Source organism: Lipotes vexillifer, unplaced genomic scaffold (genome assembly GCF_000442215.2).
Source record: "Lipotes vexillifer unplaced genomic scaffold, Lipotes_vexillifer_v1.1 scaffold708, whole genome shotgun sequence".
NCBI classification, from domain to species: Eukaryota; Metazoa; Chordata; class Mammalia; order Artiodactyla; family Lipotidae; genus Lipotes; species Lipotes vexillifer.
Genome location: NW_006781346.1, coordinates 403,977 through 430,968, shown reverse-complemented (window position 1 = coordinate 430,968; position 26,992 = coordinate 403,977). Strand labels below are relative to the sequence as shown.

At 52.2% G+C, this 26,992-nt stretch overlaps 2 protein-coding genes across 3 annotated transcripts in view; one reads left to right on the top strand and one right to left on the bottom strand.

Annotated features, from left to right (window-relative positions):
- The window catches only part of MACROH2A2 (macroH2A.2 histone), a 34,508-nt gene extending 24,944 nt beyond the window's left edge, over nt 1-9,564 (top strand). The window contains exons 6-8 of the mRNA XM_007454563.1: nt 1-66; nt 6,990-7,164; nt 9,399-9,564. The exon at nt 1-66 is cut by the window's left edge and continues 20 nt beyond it. Of these exons, the coding sequence (XP_007454625.1) occupies nt 1-66; nt 6,990-7,164; nt 9,399-9,564 (407 nt within the window). The remainder of the gene's footprint in view (nt 67-6,989; nt 7,165-9,398) is intronic.
- A 627-nt stretch (nt 9,565-10,191) lies between these two features.
- Nucleotides 10,192-26,161, bottom strand: AIFM2 (AIF family member 2, ferroptosis suppressor). Of its 2 annotated transcripts, XM_007454564.1 has the most exons (10): nt 26,148-26,161; nt 19,326-19,519; nt 18,853-18,968; nt 17,437-17,556; nt 16,640-16,732; nt 14,993-15,101; nt 13,758-13,910; nt 12,360-12,560; nt 11,896-12,070; nt 10,195-10,453 (listed from the first exon to the last, which is right to left on the bottom strand). In XM_007454564.1, the coding sequence occupies exons 2-9, from the start codon at nt 19,501-19,503 to the stop codon at nt 11,919-11,921; spliced, it is 1,122 nt and encodes a 373-aa protein (XP_007454626.1). In that variant the 5' UTR covers nt 19,504-19,519; nt 26,148-26,161; the 3' UTR covers nt 10,195-10,453; nt 11,896-11,918. The 2 variants fall into 2 exon arrangements, with proteins under 2 accessions (XP_007454627.1, XP_007454626.1); XM_007454565.1 differs by lacking the exon at nt 26,148-26,161 and having other exon boundaries at nt 10,192-10,453; nt 11,907-12,070; nt 19,326-19,513.
- Nucleotides 26,162-26,992: the final 831 nt, after the last annotated feature.

Here is a 26,992-nt window from a genome sequence, read left to right as displayed (position 1 = left end):
GGAAAGAGTTCTTGGAAACAGTAAAGGAGCTTCGCAAGTCCCAGGGCCCTTTGGAAGTAGCTGAAGGTAAGTGTGGAATCAGGCCATGTTCCCTGCACAGCCTCACCACCTTCCCCTCCAGCATGACATGCTTCACGCACATTCAGTTTGCAGAGCAAAAGAGGCCATAACCGATCAGGAAGCTATTTTAGCATCTCTCAGATAATTTGTGCAGGCCTGCGTAGATCATTTCGTACACTTTGGCGACTATAAAGTGTCTGGATAGTTCAAGCCAATTTGCATCCCAGCTCACCCCAAAATGGTCTAGAGCAATTGGGTAACTTTGTGTGTGTGTGGAAAATACACATGACAAAATTTACCACTGTAACCTTTAAACATTGTACAATGTGGTGGCATTAAGTACACTCAGTGCTGTTCTCCATCACCACTATCTAGTCCCAGAACTTTTTATCACCTTCTGTGGAAACCCCACACCCATCAAGTAGTCACGTCGTCCCTCCCCCAACCCCTGGCAACCACCAGTCCGCCTTCTGTTTTGATGGATTTGCCTCTTCTGGATATTTCATGTAAGTGGAGTCGTATAAATATGTGATCTTCTGTGTCTGGCTTCTTTCACTTTAAATGTTTTCAAGGTTCATCCATGTTGTACCGTGTATCAGCACTTCATTCCTTTCTATGACTGAATACTATTCCATTTGTTTATCCATTCATCACTTGGGTTGTTTCCACCTTTGGCTCTTGTGAATAGAGCTGCTCTGAACATTTGTGCACAGGTTTTTGTTTGAACGCTTATTTTCAAGAACATTGGGTAACTTTTTGACAGGCAGGCCCAACTTCAGATCTGTGTCCCCACCTACCTCCAAGGACCATCTAGTCAGTGCCAAGTGCTGCCCCGGTGCTGGGGCTCCAAAGACAAATAAAACCCACTCCTGCCCTCAAGCACTGGACAGTCGAGGAGGAGAAAGAGAACACAAGTGGGACACAGAGAGGGAGCCATGCTCTCTGCTTGGGGGAGTTGGGGAGGCGCCAGGGAGGATATAAGACCTGTGTGTGAGAAGGCTTAGTCAGGAGCAGCAGGGAGAAAGAGGAATAGAGGCCAGAGATGAGCCTTGCCCTTGGGCTGTGCTAAGGGTCTGGATTTGACCCTATACAGATGAGAGTAGGAGCTGGGGAATGTGATGATCAGATCTAATAGTTAGAAAAGTAATGGGGCTTCCGGTCAAGATAGAACATGAGTCCGCACTTTACAGTCTGCACATACCACTCCCCATACAATGATAGATAGAATTTCCTTTTTAAAATTTTAAGACAGAGCCACACTGAAATATAAAATAAATATCCAGGACTTCCCTGGCGGTCCAGTGGTTAGGATTCCACACTCCCAATGCAGGGGGCATGGGTTCGGTCCCGGGTCAGGGAACTAAAATCCCACGTGCCGCACGGCCTGGCAAAATAAATAAATAAATAAACATCCATGTGGACAGAGAAGAGCTGCAGGCAGCAGCAGCAGGGGGACGTGGAAGCCACGGGCTGAGCTCCAGGTCTGGTAACATGCAGAGCCATCAGGAGGTCAACTCTTACCTGCTGATGGGAACAGAGTCACCTCATGCTTGGAGGGGACCAGAGCCAGGCTCGCTGCTCAAAGCAAGGGCTGGATGCAACTCCCAAGCTCTTACAGAAAGCCAAGGCTCTGACCGCCACCCAGGGCTATGGTTCGTGTGAACTCTGTTTTCTAGAGTAGCAGAAGGGAGCAGAGAGCCCCTCGGCCAGGCTCAGGGCCACGTGGCCCACTGGCTCAGTGTCTGGATCTACCGCCTCCCCTATATGACCATGAGACAGAGCCCTGAATCATCCTTGTAGGACAGGATCCTAACTGCTGGGGTCTTGCAAACTGCCTGATGGGGTGGGAAGGAGAGAAAAATAGCTTTTCTACTTAGAGTGAGAGCCTCTAACATGCTTCTAAACAGTTCCAGAGGCAGAAAATAGGAGGTAGAGAGGCAATATGTGAAAAGATGAAGAGATACAAACTACTATGTGTGAAATAAATAAGCTACAAAGATATATTGTACAACACAGGGAATACAGCCAATGTAGCCAGTATTTTATAATAACTTTAAATCAAGTATAATCTATAAAAATTTTGAAGCACTGTGTTGCACACCAGAAACTAACATGTTATAAATCAACTATCCCTCAATTTAAAAAAAAAAGATCATGGCTGAGAATTTTCCAGAATTAAGCCCACGAGTCCTCAGGTTGAAAACACTGAGTATATGAAATCAAAATAAATCCAAATCCTCGCCCATCAGGAATTCCCTGGCAGTCCAGTGATTAGGAGGACTCCACGCTTTCACTGCCGAGGGCTCGAGCTCAATCCCTGAGAAAGTTCCTGAAAGCCACGCGGTGTGGCTAAACCAAAAACAAACCCCCAAAAACCAAACAAAACCTGGCCCATCGTGGTGACATCTCTAAAGTTGAAAAATCAAGAGAAACCTGAAAAGCAACCCAACGAAAGGCAGAGTGTTTGTAAAAATGGTTCTCCTGACAGCCGACTTCTCATCAGCAACAAAGGATGCTTGGAGACAGGAAAGAAGTACCTTCAAAGCACTGAGGGGAACAACTGTCAACTAAGAAGTCCATGTATTACTTTGTTATTCCTCAGCAGGGAGGGTGAAAGATGCAGAATTACAGACATGCAAAAATTGAGAGTCAGAAGCCCTCAGACTCTTGCTGAAAGGACCACAGAGGCCTCACTGGGAGAAACAGAAGTGAATCCAGAAGGAAGGAGAGGGCTGCAGGAAACAAGCAGGAGCTAAGAAATCGGGGCATATCTGTCAGCTCTAAGTATCCATGGCCCTGGGGCCAAACAGTGGTACCTCCCTGGGAAGAAAGGATTGGTGAGGGTGAATCTGGAAAAGAGGAGACAGTTCATCAGGGTCTAACACCGTATTTCGTTTAGTTTCAAAACACCATCCGTTGTAAGATATGCCCTTATTGTAAGAAAGAATAAATTTCCAAGATGGAGTGTCCAGTAGGAGACCCCACACAAAGCCAGGACACATTCAGTTTAAGAGCTAGCAAGACATGAACTACCATGCAGAAAGGGCAGCAAGTACCTTTTTTTTTTTTTTTTTAAAATAAATTTATTTATTTATTTTTGGCTGTGTTAGGTCTTCATTGCTGGGCACAGGCTTTCTCTAGTTGCGGCAAGCAGGGGCTACTCTTCCTTGCTGTGCGCAGGCTTCTCACTGCGGTGGCTTCTCTTGTTGCAGAGCATGGGCTCTAGGCACGCGGGCTTCAGTAGTTGTGGCTCACGTGCTCTAGAGCGCAGGCTCAGTAGCTGTGGCACACAGGCTTTGTTGCTCCGCGACATGTGGGATCTTCCTGGACCAGGGCTCGAACCCATGTCCCCTGCATTGGCAGGTGGATTCTTAACCACTGTGCCACCAGGGAAGCTCCAAGTACCTGTCTTGACCTTGGCATTGGGTGGACCGAGGGGGACAAAAAACCTCACTAGGGAACTTGAACCACAAGCTAGTACTCCTGTGGATTTGCAGCCGAATCCACTGCGGCCCAAAAACTTCAATCAGGAAAGTTAGTGGGACATGACCTGGGTATGGTAGGGTCCCCAGGTGACATACAAGTAAATGCAACTTCCCTCTGGAAGAACTCATCTCAATCCAAGCCCACAGCCATTGTAAAATGCATTCTGATTCCAGCCAGGAAGGTGGATGGGACAGGGGTGGGAGGTGGCGGTAGAAATGAAGCAGATGGGCCTGGAATGAGACAAGTCAGAGGAAACCGACAGGTGGTGCCGGCAACAGAGATGCAGAAAGGGGAATCAGGTTTGGGGAGTCAATGATGATTTTCTTGGGCACATGTTAGACCTGGGGCACCAGCAATGTCACTGGTAAGCAGCTGGTGAAAACTGAGGACAAAAATGGTTTGCAGATGGCTGTTTAAAAGCCAGGGCCAAGCACCTCGGGCAGCAGAGAGAAGAGCACCGGGCCTCGGCGGGCAGGGGGAAGAGGGGCTGTTGCAGGAGCCTGAGACAGGAGGAAAAGCACAGTGTCGCGGAGACCAAGGATTAGCAGCAGCAGCTTCCCAGCCAGACAAGGGGCCATCCTGCAGTCCCCTTCGCTGTGGTGACCCTGAGAAGGTGGGCTCGCCTGAGGAAAGGTTCTGGAGGCCCTTTGCAGCTGCACTGGCATCCTCAGACCATGGTCCTCACCAGGTGACATCACATCACATAATGAGTATTAGCAGATGCTTCTACCAAATATCAGTGTCCCGAGCCCCGAGATCACTTGACCTTGACCTTGGCACCTGTAAAGAACACTATAAATTCTTACAACTACAAGCCAAGGTTTCCATTTCCAGTTGCCATGGAAATACTTTGTTTTAGGCTGACGTGCTATCGTGGACTACCTTCAAAATCTAGTGTAAATAGCGGGCGTCAGAAGGATGAGAAGGCGTGCCATTTTTTTCCTGATTAAATGTTTGACTTAACATTGCCGTTAGTGGTATATTCCTCTTATTTAAAATGACTTTAGGGCTTCCCTGGTGGCGCAGTGGTTAAGAATCTGCCTGCCAATGCAGGGGACACGGGTTCAAGCCCTGGTCCAGGAAGATCCCACATGCCACAAAGCAACTAAGCCCATGCGCCACAACTACCGAGCCTGCCCTCTAGAGCCCCGTGAGTCACAGCTACTGAGCTCACGTGCCACAACTCCTGAAGCCGGTGCGCCTAGAGCCCATGCTCCGCAACAAGAGAAGCCACTTCAATGAGAAGCCTGTGCACGGCAAGGAAGAGTAGCCCCTGCTCACCACAACTAGAGAAAGCCCACGCGCAGCAACGAAGACCCAATGCAGCCAAAAATAAAATAAATAAATTTATTCAAAAAAATAAACTGACTTTAACATTAAAAAGAATACCATTCAAGGGCTTCCCTGGTGGTCCAGTGGGTAGGACTCCACACTCCCAATGCATGGGGTCCGGGTTCAATCCCTGGTCAGGGAACTAGATCCCACGTGCCACAACTAAGACCTGGCACAGCCAAATAAACAAATAAATATTAAAAAAAAAAAGAAGAATACCATTCAGCTGGTAACATGATCATTACCCGGTGTGTAAAGAGCTGGAATCTCTCCAGCACATGAGAGCAGTAAGGGCCTCAGGGAATTTGCCCCAAGCAGGAAGGGCCCATCCCCAGGGTACTGGGTTCCCTTGGACTACAAGGCTGACAGGGACGTTCCGTTTCTGGTGTGCAAATGTACAAGGTCGTAGAGTCAACCAGCCATGCCCACTGCCTCCTCAGTATTTATATTGACTGATTCGTTCACTCACTCATTCACTAATCAGATGGTTGGCACCAGCTGGGCACTGGGAAGGCGAGGCGTTCACAGCCGTAGCTGACAGGCGGGGGACGCCCCTTGCATCTGTCTCCACCAGCCCTGGCATGTGCAGTCATAGCCTCTCCAGCACTGTGGGCGTCGCTAGGAAACACGGCTCACATGCTGGGCGGGCATCATATATTTCAAATAAGTCTTTCAAACCAACCCCACACACTGCCCTAAAACAGACACACACACATTTTTTACAAACACAGCCCGTAGCGGCCACAGCCTGCCCGAACTCCCCCAGGCTCCCAGAGCCTGGCCACTGTGGGAGGGTTGGGGACCTTTGCTACACCCGGCTCCTTGAGTGGCACAGAGCCCCAACTCCACAAGGTGGGCAGCTTAGGGGCAAGCAGCAATGTGGGGTTAGAGTGGCCAGTGGATCAGGCCCAGCCCCTTCTCCAGGGATCAATGGCCACAGGGACTTGCCTGGTGCTCCTCGTTAGCAGCTCTGTCACTGATGGGAAATAGGTTTGGGGGGGTGATAAATAAAAGTAGGGAGTATGAACTGAAATTATGAGACAAGGCAGGCATAATCCAATTTCACAACCTGCTGTGAACACTTGCTCCCTGTAGGCTCCTCAGGTATGTAGAGATGATCAAAAGGGCAGTCCCTATCTGAGGATGCATACAACCCAGTAGATCGGTTCTAAATTTATGGAGGGTCCTCAAATCACCAAGCGCAAGGCCTGCATCAGACCTACCAAGTCAGGATCTCAGACGGGGCAAGAGGGGAGGGCTTGTCCATTTTTAAAAAGCCGTTGCATTGGTTTCCAATCGCTGCTCTAACAAATTAGCACAAACTTGGTAGCAACAAACAACACAAGTGTATTGTCTTAGCGTTCTGGAGTCAGAAGTCCACAATGAGTCTTTTTTTTTTTTTTTTATAACCTTTATTTTTTTAGGCAGTTTTCTTGTCTGTTTGTTTTGGCCACGCTGCGCAGCTTGCAGGACCTTAGTTCCCCGACTAGGGATTGAACCCACGCCCTTGGCGCAGTCCTAACCACTGGACCGCTAGGGAATTCCCCACAGTGAGTCTTAAGAAGCCAAAATCAAGGTGCTGGCAGGGCTGGTTCCTTCTCAGAGCAGCCGTTCCTTGCCTGTTGTGGCTTCTAGGCTCCTGCATTCCTTGGCTCCTGGACGCATCACTCCAACCCCTGTTCCTTTATCACAGCGCCTTCTCCTACCTTTGACTTCCCTGCCTCCCTCTTATTAGGACCTGTGTGATTACATTTAGGGCTCAACTGGAGAGTCCAGGGTAAACTTCTCATCTCACAATCCTTCACTTAATCACACCAGCAAAGACCCTTTTGCCATGTAAGGAAACATTCACAATTTCCAGGGATCAGAGACGATTCCACCTTTGATTAGGAGTCACCTAACCTGTGGCCAGGAGGCAGACCACGTGAGAGTGTGTGACAGGCTGTCACATCAGCTTTCAGTGTGTTTACCCAAAGCTTGTGCCAACTGTCAAAAGCAATTCTGATACGGCTCCTACTCTCCTAAGAGGGACACAGGCGATTCAGCCTAACTCCCTGGCTTAAGGTGAAGACGCAGGAAATAACCTGCGGCATTTCTCTGTCGTGTCCCAGCCGCCGTCAGCCAGTCCAGCGGACTTGCAGCCAAATTCGTCATCCACTGTCACATCCCTCAGTGGGGCTCCGACAAATGTGAAGAACAGCTTGAAGAGACCATCAAAAACTGCCTGTCGGCAGCAGAGGACAAGAAGCTGAAGTCGGTGGCGTTCCCGCCCTTCCCCAGCGGCAGGTAAGATGTTCTCCAGGGGGGCGGCAAGGGTGCTGGGTCCGCTTGTCCAGCCTTCTCGCTGGGGACCAGCTGCTCCCCCACTTGGTCACATCCAGTCTGGCCATCCCAGAGGACGTGACCAAGGGCTGCCAGCACAGCCAAGCACGCTGACCAGGCGATAGAGCAAGAGACACAGTTTCCATCCTTCAAAATGCAGGGAGAGGGCTTCCCTGGTGGCGCAGTGGTTGAGAGTCCGCCTGCTGATGCAGGGGACACGGGTTCGTGCCCTGGTCCGGGAAGATCCCACATGCCGCGGAGCAGCTGAGCCCGTGCGCCATGGCTGCTCAGCCTGCGTGTCCAGAGCCTGTGCTCCGCAGCGGGAGAGGCCACGGCAGTGAGAGGCCCGCGTACCGCAAAAAAAAAAAATGCAGGGAGAAAGCCCGTTCTGGGAGGAGCAGGAGGCAGAGTTCTCTTTTGAGAGCCTGCTGTGTTGAAAGCCCACGTTCCTGCCAGCTATCCCAGTCTAGAGCACTGGATCCGAAACACCAGGCTCAAAGGCACTTGCTCCTCCAAGTGTGGTCCACAGACCAGCAGCAGAGAGCCCACGGGGTTAGGATGCCAATAATCGCAGAATCCCCAGGGGATTCCGGTGCTGCTCTGGGGCTGGGAGAGCCTCGAGGCTGAGGCTGGAGAAGTGAAAGGCTCTCAGCAGGGGCTTACTTTTAGGGGTTGGAGAAATGATTGCTCTAATTGCCACAGACCCCGACTGGGCACGGGAGCAGTATTTCAGGTAAATAATGAGGCTGTCTGCCCTCACGTGTAGCAGGGCCTCTCCCCTCACGCTCACAGCCAATGTGAGTTATTGCTTTAATTTTGAACACCCTTTCTCCTCAGAAGCCCCTCTGTAGCGCAGATATGATTTACACTCTGAAGACATTCTGTTACAGCCGAGTCACAGGAAGGCGAAGAAGGAAGGAATGAGGCCTAGCTTCCTGCCTTGATCCTATCTCAACCTGAGCAGGCCACGCTGGGTCTCCACAGCCTGGCCCGGAGGCGCTGCAGGTTGAATTCTTTGCATAGCTGGGCCCACGTGCCCGAGATGTTCTGGGATTGGGACGGGGCAGCCGAGTGAGAATTCTTATTAGGCGGGCCAATCCTGGACCTGCCCAAGGGGCTTGGTGGCTGACCCCAAACGACCAGGGGTGTCACAATGGCTGCGTCCCTGGCACACAGCTCCACCATGGCATCCTGGGGCTTTTGGGGCCCTGCCCAGAATCGTCACTGCTCAAATTACATTGGCACGTCCACACAGGTTAGCGAGAGGAACACGAAATGCATGAAACAGGAATTAATGAAGACGTACTTTTGAGCATACATTATTGCCCTTTAATAAACAATCTGTTCAGCATATAAACCAGTTTTGAGGGAACTAATAAAACCTATACTGTCTTTTTTTTTTTTTTTGCCGTGCTGCGAGGCTTATGGGATCTTAGTTCCCTGACCAGGGATTGAACCCACGCCCTCGGCAGTGAAAGTATGCAGTCCTAACCACTGGAACGCCAGGGAATTCCCTATATTGGCTTTTTTTTTTTTTTTCTTTTTCCTTCCTTTTTGCGGTACGCGGGCCTCTCACTGCTGTGGCCTCTCCTGTTGCGGAGCACAGGCTCCGGACGCGTAGGCTCAGCGGCCATGGCTCACGGGCCCAGCCGCTCCGCGGCACGTGGGATCTTCCCAGACAGGGGCACGAACCCGTGTCCCCTGCATCGGCAGGCGGACTCTCAACCACTGCGCCACCAGGGAAGCCCTATATTGGCTTTTTAAAATGCTGAGTTGGTAGGGTTTGTTTGTTTTTAACTTTTATTTTATATTGGAGTATAGTTGATTAACAATGTTGTGTTAGCTGAGTTGGTAGTTTTTAAAGCTCAGCTGGACTTGAGTCAGGCCACATAGATTCAAACACAGGCCACCGCTCACCAGCCAGCCTTAAAACCATTGTGCCACTCTGAGCCAGTGTGGCATATGTGAAGTGGGGACAGTGTGCCCTGTCTGTCCCCCTCCTGGGCTGTCCCTCTTCTGAGGTGAAAGGGGATCATGCGTGGACCAGCCTGCACATGGTAAGACCCCGAGGGATAGGAACAAGGACCTGCTGCCAAGATGAGAAGGAACCACATGGCCCCTACCCCGGGCTGACGGCAGAGTTACTCCATGGGTCCCAGGACCAAAGTGACGTCAGCTCTTCTCTTCCTTTGGCACAGAAACTGCTTCCCCAAACAGACGGCAGCCCAGGTGACCCTCAAAGCCATCTCGGCCCACTTCGACGACTCGAGCGCATCCTCACTGAAGAACGTCTACTTCCTGCTCTTCGACAGCGAGAGCATCGGCATCTACGTGCAGGAGATGGCCAAGCTTGATGCCAAGTAGCCGCCCCACACCCACTGGTGGCCACCACGCTCACCATCCGGAATCAGGAGGATCAAAGTCACAGGAGCGGTTTTATCTTTTAAAAGGAGAGAGGAAGGGTGACGGCAGGGGAGCGGAGGGCAGCTGAAAGGGAAGCGGGTGGCAGAGGCTGCGGGAGCAGGTCCTGCCCACGGGAAGAGCCCTCTGCATTTTATATTCTCGTTAAAAAGAGCCTCAGTCTATAATTAACCAGGTCTCCACCAGGGGTTTCTTTCCATGTGTTTTTTTCCTGTTGTTTTAGAACTTTTTTAAAAAAACAGACTTCGTTTTAGATTTATAGCATTGACTTTTACACACTCACATACACAAAATCCTTTCAAAATTCTTAAAATCTGTTTCTCCTTTTTTGCAAGGGAGGAGGGCAAAGAAGTGACTTGGGCTTTGTTGGCTGTCTGTATTCAGTGATGGAGAGAAGAAAATTAGAAAGGCATCTTACTGGTGCTTTTCTTTCAGTTTTAGTGCCCCTACCCTTACCCCTATAATATCTGTAACTACTCCTAGAAAGATTTTGCTTCAGGCTTTTGTTTTGTTTTGTTTTTTTTTAAAGAAAAAGAAAATGAAAGGAAAAAAAATAAAAGATCCAGTGTCTTTCTTACAACATACTCTTTTATTGTAACATCTTGCTCAGTTTGGAGAACTGTGTCCCTATGGGTGGAAACTTAAGAATGTTATATATAGAACCAGGCCTATCACTATGGAGCTGAGACTCCCAGCATGCTAGGCCCCAGGTCAGACGGCATGGAATGGCTTGTGTTTCTCAGGCAACAGGTCCCACTTCCAGAAGGGGAGCCTGGTTGGCTGTGGTCCACGGGAATGGAGGACTGGGTGAAGCCTCCCTGGGGTGGCCATCCTTTGGGACAAAGGCACAGTCTCACTTAGGCCTGGGCAACAAAATGGAACAGACCTGGGCCACAGCCCAGACAGAACAGACCAAGAACCCTCATGAGGGTGGTATCCTAAGAATTCCGGCCAAGTACCCAGAGGTTACCATTAAAAGTGGGCAGGGGGCTTCTCTGGTGCTGCAGTGGTTGAGAGTCTGCCTGCTGATGCAGGGGACACGGGTTCGTGCCCCGGTCCGGGAAGATCCCACATGCTGCGGAGCGGCAGGGCCTGAATTTATTCAGATGAACTCATCAACAACTTCTGCCTTAGAGATCTCGCCTATGTGGTCCAAAATAGGTTTATCCTGATTAGAAGTCCTCTCCCAAACAGAGGAGTCATTTTTATACCTTAACATAATTGGTGGCAGGCATTATTGCCACATGGCTACGCCTCCAGATAAGTGACATTGGGGTTGACCAAGAAACCAGAAGCACAAAACTACAAAGGTTCCCACAGGGTACCCCTGCCCCAGCATTGGCTGGAGTTTTGTCACTTACAAATTTGCCTAAGACAGTAGCCTGGAAACACGCGGGGGTTCACCTACTGAAACCCCCTCTGCTCCCCGAAAGTTAGCTGGATGGCGACCCACCCGACGGTCACGCTAGCTTGGCTGTCTTTCTTTAAACACCCCCAGCAGGTGGCAGGCCAGGTTTCTGTCTTAACCCGTTAGCTTTGTAAAAAACTCACTCTCCATTAAGATGGACTCACAAGGAGGGAAATTTTACTTAACACTTCTTAAATACAACCTATGGTATATAATCAGGATCTAAAAATAGAAATATAGAAAGATTCATGAAGATTAAAGACGGTAGGGACTAACAGTTTAAAATTAAGCTCCTATTAACAACCTGAGTGTTGCAGGATGTTATAGGCTTCCCCACCTCCTAATGTGATGGGAGAGGTTGGGATGTAGGCCATCTCTCCACCCCAGTCCCCCTTCCTTAGCTGGTCTCCTTGTGCAGGCCCTCCTTCCTGCCCTTACAGACAGGGAGACCCTTCCTGCCACCAGGATACTGAGCTCTCGCCCCTACTCTGAGAGCTCTGAATGCCACACACCATGTGTGCGCGCGCGCGCACACACACACACACACACACACACACACACACACACACACCCAAGAGGAGGCTGGGGTAGAGAAGGTGGGCTGTGCCCTCCCCGGGACCAAGTGAACCATTCAGCCAGCACAAGTGCAAGCAGACCTTTGAAACAGAAAGACTCCTTTAAGGGTGTCTTTTTTTTTTTAACACCAATATCCCTCTCTCTCTCTCCCAGTTTTTGGTTTTGTCTAAGTTGTGTTTCTGGTAAGTACATCACTGACATCTTACTCCAGGAAAAGAGCTTTTGCCCTTTGGCATTTGTCAAGCAGGAACCATTTGTCAAGAAATCTGATCGCCGGGCGGTGACAGTACCTATCTCCCGCCCAGCCTCCCCATCAGGGTGGAGACTGCCGCATGGTTTTCCAGCTCGTGGAGACCAACAGGTCCCGGCTCTTGGCCAGCCGAACCATGAGCCGCCCCACGTAGAAGCCACTGATCTGGCCCACGCCGTCATTTCTCCCCATGGCCAGGAGGAACGTCAGTGAACCTGTGAAGCAGAGCCGTGCGCCAAACTAGAATCCTGCTCACCATCCATGGGCCTGCAACCCCCAGGGCACAGACCCTTCCCGGGGCCTTCAGTGTTAGGGCAGGGAAATGCGTAAGGCCTTCAGGAACGTGGGCAAGTCCCTGACATACTTTCCTAGAGCTCTGGGCGAGGTTTCTGTCCCCAGCTTTGAGAGTGTGTTCTAGTGGTCAGGCATCATAAAGCCCACAAAGGCTTCACTGTTTCTAACCCCGACTCTCTTAAAACTGTGCCGCGTGGGGAGCTTCCTGACCTGGCTTGTAGGCTTTGAGGGGCCTCTGTTTCATGGAGTTGACGATGTTGGCCACAGCGACACTGGCGTGGAGGCTGGCGTGATAGGCCATCTTGGGCTCCCTCACATCGGCGCAGTCACCGATGGCATAGACGTGGCTGTAGCCCTCCACCTGGAGGTACTCGTTCACTCTCAGAGCGCCATCGCTGGCCAGCTGATCACCTGCCAGAAAACCAGGCCGAAACCAAGATCCTGAGCTGCCTCAAGAAGTGGTCACCAGAACACAGTGAGGATGGGCTGTGGTGCCGGTCCAGCTACCCTCCAAAGGCACATCCTCAAGAGGCAAACCTGTCTGGTTTACTTCTGCCTGAAGTCCCCCCCTCAGAACTCTTCCTGCAAAGGCGAGGTTACTATTTTGGGGTGGAAACTGGTCAGAAAGACCAGCAAGTGTCATTTCATATAACGCGCGTGACTCTTTGTAAGTTACCACGATTAACAATGATTCACTTATGATGATTAAGTTACAACCTAGCCCAGTCTTGGATTTCCTTTTGAATGTGGATCAGATTTTTTTAAATAAATGCAGGGCTTTAATAGATGATAAACTTCTCTTTTTAAGGGACTTAAAAGAATTTACCTTTGAAAACATACCATTAGGACCATTAGGTGTTAAGTCCTGGGATCTCTGTATATTATAAGCCCTCGATCCCAGCACCACACATGGTCTGGACTAGGTTCCTTCTGGGATTGGATAATTCTTTCCTGCCAGACACACAGCAGGAGCTTCTTGTCCAGGAAAGGTATCTGGGAGTAAATGATGGCGACCTGGGGACATGGCCACCTTGGGGCCTGAGAAGGAGCCACTGAGCCTCCAGCTCCCAGATGGAGCCATGGGTCCAGCTCCCCCCACCTCCAGTTAGCTCAATAGGTCAATATTCAGCTTTACGAACGGAGGCCTCATTACCCCCCTCTCCCCATGATCGTTTCCAAGCTCAAGTGGCAAACGTCTGGGTCAGGGTTTGGGGAGAGCAGCACACCTGTGAACAGAGAAAGGCCTGACCCTGGAATTTCCTGTGCATCAGTGTTCCAAGGAAAGTAACAGAAAAATAGATCTTTTTCTTCCTTCTGAAACCTGTTCCCATCTCTCACCACTAGGGGGTGGGATCCGATTTTGGAAGATTCTGGTCACTTTGGCCACCGTGGCCTAAATCACCATTAACACAGCTGAGGAAAGCCCAGCAAGAGTGGCCCTGAACCTAAATTTAAAGTTTGAAGAGACCAAATGAGCTGTTGAGACTGGGGCTGGGGGTGGGAGGGTGCAGTGCCAGTTCCTCAGGGGACAGGCCTGCAGGGCCTTCTGGGGGCTGGAGAGGGAGGAGGCAGCCTGGGGAGGGGGTCACAGCCCGGCCTCCCACTTACCAAAAGCGCTGCGGTAGGCCAAACTGTTGATCTTGATACCGCTGCAGGCAATCACCAGGTTGGCGGCCACCTCCGCGCCTTTGTCCGTCTGCACCGTGATGTGCTCGCGATGCTCGTTGAGAGGCAGAGCCTCCAGGTTGCTCACCCGGTCACCTGTCAGGGGAGGCCCGTGACCAGGAGGCTGGCAGAGGTCAGGCACGCCACCGAGGCGGGGGCCCAAGCCAGGGCTGGCCTGGGGGCTGGAGACCGGTCAGCTCTGCCACCCCAAGAAGCACAATCTGGACATTTGGCCCCAAGGGATCTGATGGAAAGCAAGTTCCAAGAAGCAATTTGGGGAAGTGAGGCCGAGTTTCCCAAGAGGTTCTGGGAAAAGCTATTTGAGGAAGACCTCAACCACGCCTCCCTGAATGTCCACTCCTAACCAGGCAAGATGAGCCCTCTGGGCTCACCACCGACAGGGGTAAGCAAGGGAAGTCCAGGGCCGGCCCACTCTCCTCACTGCCTGGAAGTGCAGGCGGGCAGAGGGCTGCACAGCCACTTCTGCGGAGCCCAGGAGTCGGGAGTGCTCTCAGAGAGCAGACACCTCGCCCACCCTGCAAAAGGTGAGAGTGTCGGGCCCGTGAACTGGGTGGGGGGGCTGGGGGGGGTCACACCCCCGGGTGAGAGCCCCACTCTAACATGCTGGGTAGGTCTCTTCCCTTCTGCTCTGGACAGAAGCCACGCTCTCCACCACCCTCAAGATACAAACCCAAAACACCTATTCTCTCCACTAAAGAGAGATCATAATTCAGGTCAAATCTTTTATATGATTTTTTTTTTTTTTTGGCCTCACCACACAGCATGTGGAATCTTAGTTCCCTGACCAGGGATCGAACCTGCGCCCCCTGCATTGGAAGCACAGTCTTAACCACTGGACCACCAGGGAAGTCCCTTTTATATGACTTTTTAAACCATTCAACAAATGGGTACCACCTGTACTATATCCAAAGCAACAGCCAGGACAGTGCTGCCTGCATGACAGGAAAATCCCGTAAGTACCGAGGCCTCTGCCCTGCCTGGGGACGAACACACCTCCAGCTGGACGACAAGAATAAACAGGCTCTGCAGGCTCACCTCAGGACACAGAGAGCCTGGGGTTGAGCGTGGCCACGCTCAGGCTGTGAGCAGGGACCAAGCCTCAGCCAAGTCTCACCAGGCCAGGGAGAGGGGCAGGGCAGGAAGGGCCTGACACATACTCAGCAGCAGGTGCACGCCTTTCCGGAGCAGGATCTCCTTCACTTCCTGCCGGACACAGGGCAGGAGCTCCTTGTCTGCGAGGGCCATTCGGGAGTGAATGAGAGTGACCTGGGGACAAACAACCACAGGGCAGAGAAGGAGCCACTGAGTCTCCTGCTCACACAAAGAGGCTTGAAAACACATCAGCCTGTCTCTCCCACCTCCTCCCCAACTTCCAGTTTCCAGGTGAGGAAACTGAGGGCCCAGAGAAGTACTTTGCCCAGTGCTAGAACCAGTTAACGGTGAGCTGGGCTGGAGCCCACATCTCCCAGGGTAGGATTTTTTCCGAAGTGCCAATGCTTCACAACACACCCCTCACCGAGGGCCACGTAGAAAATTATTTTCAAGCATCCTTGGGCACTTATACAGTCTATATATAAGCCATCGACATTCTAACTGTAAATCAGGCTGACATTTACATTAAGGCTGACTCTAAAACTGGTGCTTCCAGGCATGTCTACTTGCTGTCTGGGTCAGCACAGTGAAGTGAGAGGGAGCCCGCAGGGATGTTCAAAGCTTGAGCTTTGAGATCAGACTGCCTGGGTTGAAATCCCATCTCAGATACCCACTCAGACACCTCCTGAAGACCCAGTAAGATGGATCACAGTCCTACTCAGGAATTTTGTAATGATGAAACGAGAAAGTAAGTGTAAAGCACGTAACTTAGCACATAGTGCCTCTTTAATAAAGGGTGGCTACTATTACTCTTATTTGTCTATTAGTTATAAACATTTGGGAATTATACTGAGTTATTTACTACTTCAGACCAGTCTTTACCCCATAAATCAAAATTAATAAACTTCTACATGAACCACCCATAATAATTTCCAATAATTTGTCAGAGAATAGCCATATAATTAAATTAGCCCATATTTATCTTACTTTTCAAAACCAACCTGCCTTTCCCTAGGGAAAAAGAACCAGACACAGGCTCCACGTGGCTCCCAGAAGCTGATCTGCCATCAGCTGCAGGCAAGCTCTTGCCTCACGGACCCATAACTGCTCATCATCACTGAGCCCTAGGCTGAGCCTTTACAGCCGGCTTCCTTTCTCTCCAGGATGCCGGCAGGGTCTCCATCCCTTTATCACTAAAAATAGGGAGTGCTGGCCAGTCCTTCCCCAGCATGGGCTGTGAGGTGTACACTTCGGGGTCCCCCTACGTGCTGTCTAGGGCAAGGGCTACTGTCCCTTAAAGACCAAAAGGCTGTGCTTGCTCCAGACAAGACACCGATGAAGGTGTCTTTGATCAAGCTGGTTGTTAGCAAAAAGAGGCCATCAAAAGTCTACGTTTATAGCACAAAGGCCACATTACTGCAGGGGACGCGGGAGTTAACCTTTCATAATGTATCCCCCTGGGGCGTGGTCCTCCGGGTTGGCCCAGAGGGCAGAACCCCTCACTGAACTAGGATGTACCCTGGCTCTCCAGGTAAAATTCCCAGCAGAATGGGACTTTAGGGGGTCCCCCAGTGCAGAGAGCAGGAGACAGGAAACACGCTCCCACTTTATGGTAACGGGGCTCCCCTCCCAGGCCCTGAGCAAATTCTGATGTTCGTCAGACAAAAAAGAAGCCCGCCTCAGAGAGTTCAAGGCCAAGGCCACCGGCCTACCTCTTTCTCAGGGTATTCTGTTTTAATCTCTGCTGCCATCTCCACTCCCGCAGAGCCTCCTCCGACCACCACGATGGACTGTGCGCACTGGACCTGGAGGAGGAGGAAATGTTAAGGTGCGCCCTCAAACCTGCCCTGCCTCGGGGTCCACCTGGGGAGTGGGTTCCTTGGCCAAAGGAGCGTAGAGAACCCTTTCCAAGTTCAGGGTCCAAATGTGCTGCCTCGGGGCCAGCTCTTGCTGGGTGCCTCCCTGAATTTCTCACTCAACTCTCACTACCTGCCCAGCTTGCAGGTGACCCGGATCTGCCTGAGTTCCAGGTCGGGTTCCTAACCTCCACTCTAACGTCTGCTCGTGACTGTGCCAGAGGTTCCCCAGCAGCTGTGCAGAGAGGGAAAGACCTGGCCTTGGTCACACAGCTGTACGACCTTCTCTGGGTCCCCACACCTCATCTGTTCAGTGGGGACAGACCCATTCCACCCACCTCTCCAGATCCCCGTGAGAAGTGACTGACAGCATGGATCCAAGCCCACTCTATAATATAAACACAAGCCCCGTGCAAACAGGAGCCAATCGCTACATGAGCAGGTCTGGGTGCTCACGTCCAGACCTCATGACCTGTCCAAAGGTCTCCTCCCAGGAGCCTCTTCCTGGTAACTCTCCATCTCTACAGCGCCACTGCAGCCCCGGGAGCTCCTTGCTGCAGCCCCGGGCATCCCCACAGCTGTCCCACTCTCCCAGGGCCCTCAACCCCCGGCTCTGCCCTCACTGTCCTGCCACCGGGCAGCAGGCAGCTCACCTGCGTCACCATGTCCTCATAGGCCTGGATGGCCATCTGCTGGCTGGACACCTGGTTAAACTTGCCTGGGAAGGGCCCAGTGCTGCCCGTGGCCAGGATGAGATATGTGAAGGACAGGGCCTGGGAGGGGCAAGGGAAAGAACGGTGAGGGCAGGCCTGGGCTCCTGCATCCAACCCCAGGCTCCACCAGGCAAGGAGCACCAAGGAGGAGAGGCCTCCTGTGGGGGGAGCAAAACCATCACTGGTTAGACCAAGGGATGGTGCTACAACCCAGGAAATACCCAAGGAGGCAGAGCTTACTGCCTGCTGGACCGCCCACCGTGAAACAGGACGGGAGGGGAGAGCTCCCCACAGCAGCGGGGCAGGTGAGCAGGCAACAGGAAACGGCTCGTGGGGAATAAGCAGGATTCCAGCTTCCAGGGTGAAGTTAGTTTAGAATCTCCCTATTATTACCATTATTTTAGAAAAAATTTCCCCTTATCCTGGCCAACAAAAACAAAGTGGGGGGGGGGGCGGATATCCTGTTTGGAGCCTAAATATATAAAACTGACAAACCCAGAGCTGCTCTGATGGAAGGGGGACTGGAGGGTCTGTATCCCACTCAGACTCCACTACTCCCGTAGAAGCCTGAGATGCCCTCATGGACCCAAAACCACAGGATAAGGACGTTCTCAGTAATCTTGCCAACTGGAGATTCTACAGCCTCAAAATTGATTCAAGGAAGATTGATTCATTCACACTAAACCACACTCACTGAGGACAGGAATTGGAGCCCCTTTGTACAGTCCCCCCTTAGCTTTGACTAGAGTAGAGAACCAGGCTGGAGGGTACCCTCAGCATGGCGGGTGGGCTGCTGGCAGCTTGCTGACGGAGCTCTGGTCCCACAAGGATACAACACGCACCGTGCTTACCCCAGGGCTGAGGGACACAAACTTCGGGGAGAAAACCTCTGCCCCCACCCCGGGCGATGTGGGATTGTGGTGCCTACCCTTTGATTCCAGACAGTGAGGGGGCCCCTGGGCTGGGACCCTGGCTTTCAGAGTGAGGGCTCTGGGGCAAAGCTGCCTGGGTCCAAATCCTGGCTGAGTCTCTCCAGCTGTGGGGTCTTGGGCAAGCCTCTTAACCTCTGGGTGCACCGAGGCTACTCCACCTCCCTCACAGGGTCACAGTGGGCGTTAAAGAAGATCACGTGAGGCTTAAAACAGTGCCCGGCATACAGGGAAAGCTCTGCACCGCTCCCCTGTGGCTGCTGGGGCCCAGTCTTTGCTCAGGAGGCATCTGCTATCTGCCAGGCACCAGGCGGGCATGGGGGGCCCTTGTCCCTGAGGAGACAGGCCCAGGTGTCCTCCCACCAGCATCCACATCTCAGGGGCCCCCTGAAGCCAGCTGAGGATGGCCAGCCCCCGCTGGGTTCACCTCGCCGTCCTCCAGCAGCACCGTCTGATTCTTCAGGTCTATCTCAACCACCAGGCCCTGCCGGAAGTTTTCCTTGAAGGTCATCGAGTAGGAAATGAATGTCTTTTTGGCAAACCCTGGGGAACGGACAGAGAGGAGGTCACGGTGCAAAACTGGGCTGCCCACAGGAGGCCAAAATAACTCAGAACATTTCCAGAGCTGCATGCCAACAGGGGCCCCTTGGTTAAACAGCCCCTGGATACCCACTACCCCCTAAAGCGCCAGTCTGGGCCCCAGGTCCTCGGAGAAGCTCTCGCTCTGACTTCTGGGGCCTTGGTATGGTAGCTGCTTAAGGCCAGCGAACTTAAGATTCCCCGGAATTTGTCTAATGGTGGAATTTAGGCACCTTGCCCTAAATGGAGAAAACCACCCTGTGATTCACAGTGGTGACAAGATCACGGTCACAAAGAAAGCCCCAGAGAAGAGCCCATTACCACTCTCCACGGAGGCCCGGAGGGCTGCCACGTTGTGGTGGAAGGAGTCCTTCATGTCCACCAGCACGAAGGGGATGTTCAGCACCTGCAGCTGGCTGGCGGCCGCAATGCCGCCAAAGCCCCCGCCCACGATCACCACATGCACGGCTCCCACGTCCATCGAGACCTGGGACCCCATCTCAGACCAGGTGCTGCTGGGGTAGGAGGAGAGACCACATCAGATTCAGGGGGGCTCGAGGGCTGGGTGGGCAGAGGTGGGTCCATATCAAGAATGGCCTCAAATGCCAAGACTTGATCTTTTAAAAGTATGTAATCATCTTTTATAAAATTCCATTTTTTGTAAAATTTGAATTAAATTCCAAAGGAACAAGGAGTATCCTAATTCCATCTCATCCCCTCAACCACCCAGTTCCCTTCTCCAAGGCATCTACTATTACCTAGTTTACATGAATCCTTCCAGAGATATTCTGTGCACCTACAATCGTGATTATCATTTTTGCCCACATTAAACAACTGTTTTTGCGCTTTTTTTCACTCGTAAATATATTTGTTCACTCAACAGTATAAATTAACGGACCTCCTGCTCTTTGACATGTTCTGTGCTATGGATGCCGTGGTCAGAGAGACAGACAGACAGATATGGTCTCAGCCCTTGTAAAGGCAGGGTTTCAAACTCAAAGGGCCAGGTGGATGATGTAGCTGTGGGAAGCTGGGCAGGTGCACAGTAACCAGAAACGGTGGGTACACCTCTGGGGAATTGGTAAGCACAGGCCACATTAAAAGAACTAAACAAAATTATTTAAGCACAACACTAAGCAAACACTGAGACCAGATTCCACCCAGCTCACACGTCACCAGCTTCAGCCCCAGGTCTGAGGAGGTCAATTAGCAAGTTATGACAATCAGCCTGCAAAACAGGATGCGATATGACTAAGGCCATGACAGTGGGGTGGGGAGGAGGGGACTGCTGTGGGCAGGTGGTCCCCTGAGCATTCCTGGAATAGAGGACATACACTGCGACTGGTGGGTGACACCCCCCAGGAGGAAGGGGGCAGGGAGAAATCTCTGCTAGGAGAAGAAACAGTGCTGGTTAAGGACCAAAAAGGAAGTCTGCTGGTGAGAAACAGGATGGAGAAGCGCTCATCACGTGGGCTCCAGTGAGAGGGGCAGGGGGTGCAAGGTCCTGCTTGATGTCGAGGAAAGGGAACCTGCAATCGAAGAGAGTATCTGCAGAGGATGGAGGGCCAAGTGTGCACCAGGCTCACACTCACATGTGAGAACGGCAAGGAGGGAGGAAGCGGACAGACAGCAAGCTGTCGAAAAGCTCAATGGGGAAGAACATTCCAGCCCACCTCTCAGACAGTACTGCAGGCAGCTGGAAGGTCACCACTCTGTCCTCCATCAGGTGTGTAGTCTGGGGCACAACCCCTCCCCTCTCTGGGCCTCCATTTACCCCCTGTAAAGGGAGGAGACAGCCTAAAATGTCCTTGCACAATAGGTTTCCAAGACATGGTGACCCCCAAGATGGTCCCCAGATCTTCCCACACTTACGGGGTCAGCTTACGGTTGGACCTCCAGACACTGTTGTCATTGGTATTCAAATGCACACAGTCTAATTTCTCCTCTGGGGAAGTGAAAACCTGGGCGAGGGAGGGTAGATCTGGCATAGGAGATTGGAGATTTAACTTGCTTTCTCATTGGCTAAATGGTCCCCAGTGCATTGAGGCTTGTGCATTCTAGGGCTGGGACCAACACAAGTTCCCCAGCAGGCAGTGTCACCTTCACTGTTCCAGGCCGGCAGTAGGTGGTCCAGAGCTGGCCCCGTGAATGTTCATCAGGCTGAATCTGCCACCTAGGCCAGGATCCAAGAGGGCCCCGGGGACCAGCCAGGGACAGGAGCAGACACCAGGAGCTCAGCAGGGCCTGGGAATGTGACAGGCAGTCAGGCAAGCTATGGAAGGGGTGCATTTCACCTTCCCCTTCAAAACGGCCCCCTCTGTGCCAGTTTGCCCTTGGGGTCAGCAGCCAGCGAAAAGGTCAGAAACACCCAGAGAGCTCTGCTTCCATGCTGGCGGGGCACAGGCCTGAGAGAGGCTACCCAGCTTGTTGGGGAGAGGGGTCCACCATGGACCACGCAGGGAAGCTCAAGGTGGAGCCTTGAAAAACAGCTGGGGCCAAGGGCCTTCCTCACAGAGGGAACAGCTTAGGCCAAGATGTCCAGTGGCAGGAAAGGAGGGGATGGGAGGGGTTCAGGGAACAAGGTGGGGCAGCTAGGAGGGCAGGGGACAGGGGACAGCACACACAGAGGGCCTGTCATGCTAGGGCAGTGTCTGGGCCTACATGCTGCCCTGGGGCCCTCGCAGGGAAGAAAGCCCAGTGAGCCCAGCACAGGCCTGAGGGCAGTGGGTTAGCCAAAGGAGTTGAACCCCTGCTCCCTCAGCCCCCCAGGATCATTAACTGGCTTCCCCAAAGGACAAACCCTGGCCTCACCCAACTAGGCACAGCCCTCAGTAAAGGTGAATTGATTCTTTAGAGTTCCGGTGCAGAGTCTGGGGCCTGAGGGCACATCCAGGCCCAGGAGGAGCTGCCATAGCTGGGCCAGGGAGGGGAGGCGCTTTTACACCACAAGCCACCTGAGGCCTCTCCTGAAATCTGTTCTTCTCTCTCCTCCACTAACCTCTGACACACCCACTTGGGGAATGGGGGCCTGATGGCGCTCCAGCCCATGCCACTCTTTCTCCTCGGCAGCCTCCCTTGCCCAACACCCGCCTCTCCCTTGGCTCTTCCAATGCCAATTCTCACCTGGACCCGAGGACAGCTAGGCTCCCCTCTGCTCGGCCATGACCTACTTCACCAGACACCTAAATCATCGGCTTAAGCCATGGACCAGCACTCCTAGCCACACACCCAGCAGGTGCTCAAAAAGCAAGCGTGCTTTTTGTGGGTGACTCCATCAATCAATGGAAACCTCCACCAACGGGAGATTAGAGGATACACTATTACACACCCATACAATGGAATATTCTGGAGACATTCAATTTTACAGTGGAAGATATTTTACGTGAAAAGTTTGTCCACGATTCATCCGCACCCACAGACTGTACAAGACCAAGAGTGAAACGTAATGTAAGCTATGGTCTGTGGGTGATTATGTCAATGTAGGTTCAGTAACAAACAGACCACTCTGGTGAGTGATGTCGATAATGGAAGAGGCTATGCACGTGTCAGGGCAGGAGGTAAACAGGAAATTTCTGTGCCTTCCACTCAATTTTGCTGTGAACCTAAGACTACTCTAAAAACATAAAGTCTTAGAAAAAAAAAAAAAAGCTTGTCCATCAAAAAGTCAGATAATAAAAAGTCATGTAGAGCCTAATCTCCATTGTGGGCCATCAGACCCAGGCACCTAGCTACATATACACACATACAAGTAACGATGACAACAGTGAGCATCCACTGCGCTTTTATCAATGTCTTTGCGTTGAACAGGTGGGGTTTCCTCCTCGTTTTGGAAAGAATTTCAGTAACTTACCCCAGTTCAATCCTCAACAGTCTGATAAGATCTGCACTCTAAACCAAAATGCTAACAGTGGTTGCCAGATGATGTTTTTACTTTCTTCTTTGAGCTTTCCCCCCCCCCGTTTTTTGTACTGTTTGAATGTTTTAAAATGAAATCATAAAGCTTTAAAGACAGAGCTGGCTTCCTACAATCTAATGTTTTTAATTGAGATATTTTTCATATATTATAAAATTCACTATCTCAGAATGTACAACTCAGTGGTTTCTAGTACATTCATAAAGTTGTGCAACCATCACCGCAATCTAATACCAGAACATTTTCATCACCCCCTCCCCAAAAAGACCCCACATCCATTAGCATTCACTCCTCATTCCCTCCTCCCTCCAGGCCCTGACAACCACTAATCTTTCTGTCGCTATAGATTTGCCTATTCCATACCTTTTGTGTCTGGCTTCTTTCACTTAGTGCAATATTTTCAAGATTCATTCAAGCTGTAACTTATAACAGAATTTCATTCCTTTTTATGGCTGAGTAATATTCCATTGTATGGAGATACCACATTTTGTTTATCCATTTGTCAGTTGATGGACATTTGGGTTGTTTCCACCTTTTGGCTGATATGAATAAGGCTGCTATGAATATCTGTGTACAACTTTTTGTGAACAAAAAATTCTCTTAAGTTTATACCTGGGAGTGAAGTTGCTGGGTCCTATGGTAACTCTAGATTTTACTTTTTGAGGAACTGCAAACCTACCATCTGATTTTACTGACCATCAAGGCAAGAGAATGAGCACAGAGACTCTTAACTGAATCTTCCCAGATGCAGGAATGTTAGCATAAAAGCAGGTCCAAGGGGACTTTCCTGGTGGTGCAGTGGTTAAAAATCCGCCTGCCAATGCAGGGGACATGGGTTCGAGCCCTGGTCCCGGAAGATCCCACATGCCGCGGATCAACTAAGCCCGTACGCCACAAGTACTGAGCCTGTGCTCTACAGCCCACAAGCCACAACTACTGTGCCCGTGCCACAACTACTGAAGCCCGTGCGCCTAGAGCCTGTGCTCCACAACAAGAGAAGCCACCGCAGTGAGAAGCCCGTGCACTGCTGCGAAGAGTAGCTCCCACTTGCCACAACTAGAGGAAGCCCACGTGCAGCAACGAAGACACAACGCAGCCAAAAATAAATAAATAAAATAAATAAATTTATTAAAAAAAAAAAAGCAGGTCCAAGAAAACAATTCCTAACTGTCCAGCAACTCCTAAGTAATTTTGCCTTTGCCCCTCCCCCAACACACACACAATATGGTTTACACTCAAATTTTCTCAGTAAATCCTGTTTTCTCTGCCAAGGACACCCAGCCTGATCCCAGGGGGATTCTTCTCTAATAATACAGACAAAGGGCTTTTAGGAATCTACCGAAAAACAAGGAAGTTATATTTAGGCCAAAGCTGTGGGGAGGTCATGCCTCAGAAGACACACAGCAGAACCATGTGGGCTCTGATCAAAGCAAAGATGTCGTCCCAGAATTGCTTCATAGAGATTACAAATAAAACACCCAGCTTTTGAGCGCTCACCAGTTACCCCCAAGGTAGATTTCCACAGCCGTTTCCAGAGTGGACGTCCTGGATGAGAGGGCCTACAGTGTGACTTGAAGCACCATGAATATATCTCTCCAACCCAGCGAAGGCAGAGCGGTGGGCAGCCTCCCTCACTGGACCCCAGGGACCAGGCTGAGAGTGGGCACTCCATGGCCAGTCCCCCAGGGAACACATGGTGAACAAAACCCAAAAAGACCGATTTCTGAAAGAGGTTCAAAGTCTGAAGAGGGCTGTCCTTTCATGCCCTCAGGAGAGGGCACTTCTGGGCAGACGGGTTCATGCGGGTGTCATACAGGCTCCGGTGCTGAAGCCTAGGCCACACACAACTTGTACAGTCTCCTGGGAGCCAGTCACTTTCTGGTTCCCTTAACATCCCCATGATCTGTGCCTGGACCCTGGCTTCCTCTCTTCACCACCAGACACAAAGATCAGGCTGGCCCTGGAGCACACCCCCTCTACCCAGCTCCTCCTTAACTGCTGGGTTGTCCTGAGCAAGGCCCCGCCCAGCTGGGCCTCAGTCTTCTCCTGTGAAGTGGACCTTCCAGATGCAGGGTTACACACGGTCTTCCTTGGAGGGCTCTGAAAGCTTGGGGCACATACACACACCCAAGCAGGCCTCCTTGATAATTTATATATTTACATATTTTACATGTTGGCCTTTGAACACAAGGTGCAGAGCCGGGACACCTGGAAGCCCCTTCACAAACTTGGAAGCCCCTTCACAAACTATGTCTGACCCTCTGCCCTGTGCCTGTCCTCCGGTGGGACCGTCAGCTCCTAAGCACCTCTCCCCTCCCCACCCTCAGGGTACAACAAAGGGTCAAAGGGAGTCTAATCAGAGAGGAAGGGCAGGGTGTGTTTAGTGGGTGCTATTGAAAGAAAAGCGCCCAACATCAGGCACTAAAAGCAGCTCCTGGTGGATCAGGAGTCCTGGGCTTCCCCCCAACCTCCGGCCCCATCAGAGTTAGTTGGGCCACCTCTGGCCTTAGTGCCCCCGCGGAAGCTGGGGCTCCGTGGAGAAGCAGGACCTTCCAGTGCACCCTGGAGCCTATGGGCACTGGGTAACCCTGGGCATTTTCCTCCTGGACACTGAGGCTTTCCTCCTGCCTGTGACACGGGCTTTCATCCACCCCACAGCAGCTTCCACCGCCCAGCGGCGACCCTCGGGGCCCTCCCGGGATTTGCGGGGGGCGGTGACGGGGGTGGTTTGTCTTACTTGGGAAGACTTAGCAGGGATTTATGGGGGGGGAGCGGACGCGGAGGAGGCGAGTTTGCTCTGTCCTCACTGGGAGCAAAGCTCCCCGTTGAGTTTTGGGGGACCTGGGTTGGTGCAGGCCTGAGCCCCTCATCCTAGACCAGGGGTTCCCAACCCCCGGGGCGCGGACCGATACCAGTCCTCGGCCTGTTAGGAACCGGGCCGCACAGCAGGAGGTGAGCGGCGGGCGAGCGAGCGAGCAAAGCTTCATCTGCCGCTCTGCATCCCCCCTATCGCTCGCATTACCGCCTGAACCGTTCCCCTCCCAGCCACACCCCCGCCCCGGCGTCTGTGGAAAAGTTGTTTTCCACGAAACCGGTCCCTCGTGCCAAAATGGTTCGGGACCACTGTCCTAGACGACCGCCCTCTCCTCCCCGGCCCCGGACGCTGTTTCGGCTTCTTGGGGCCCTGCAGGCGCGGGGGTCCCGCAGAGCTCGCCCGACGCGCCCCTCACCTGCCGGCGGCCTCCCGCCGTTCCGGCTCCCGTTCCAGCTCCCGCTCCTGTCAGCAGCTCCCGTGGTCGCCGCCGAGCCCGAGGCCCCTCCCTTGCCGGCGTGACTCGGCGCGTCTGCCCTCCAGCCTCGGCTATGCCCCCGGCGGCCCCCCCGGGAACTGCAGCCTCCGGCCCGCCCGCGCCGCCGGCCCAGGAAGCCAATCGCCCCAACCGTGAGCACTCGACCGCTACTGTCGAGGCCGCCCGCGCTGCCCCGGCCCCTCGGACTCTGCTCAAAGTTCGGTCCGGCTCCCATGCCGGACGCCTTTCCAGCCTTTAGAGCGCGGGCCCCGGCACTGGCTGTGCGATCTCGGACGGATCACCAGCCTCCTGCCTTCACACATATAAACAAAAATGCAAACCCAGCTGAGCACCTACTCCACGCCTGGCATTGTGCTGGGCGTGAGGGGTGGGAGTGAGGGGTTGTAAAATGTAGAACAATGCAGGCATGGTTTCTGCTTTCCTCCAGGTAATAGTCTAGGGAAAAATACTAAACAACAATAAAACATATGTATCACTAATTGCAGTAAGAAAGACCGGGGGCAAAAGAAGGGTGCCAAGACCTCTCTCCAAGGATGAGAAGTTAGCCCTGGGCAGAGAGAAAGCAAGTATGCTCTGGGTGTGCAAAGACCAAGGCAGGATAAATAGCTGAGAGCAAGGGCATTGCAGAAGTGGTCGGGGACAGGGTGGCACAAGCCTCCAGGTCCTGGTAAAGACTGCCCGTGTGATCCCAAGGGCAACGGGATGCCACTGATGGGTTTTAAGCTGAAGAGTGAGGTCTGAGTTATGTTGGAGGGTGAAAAGAC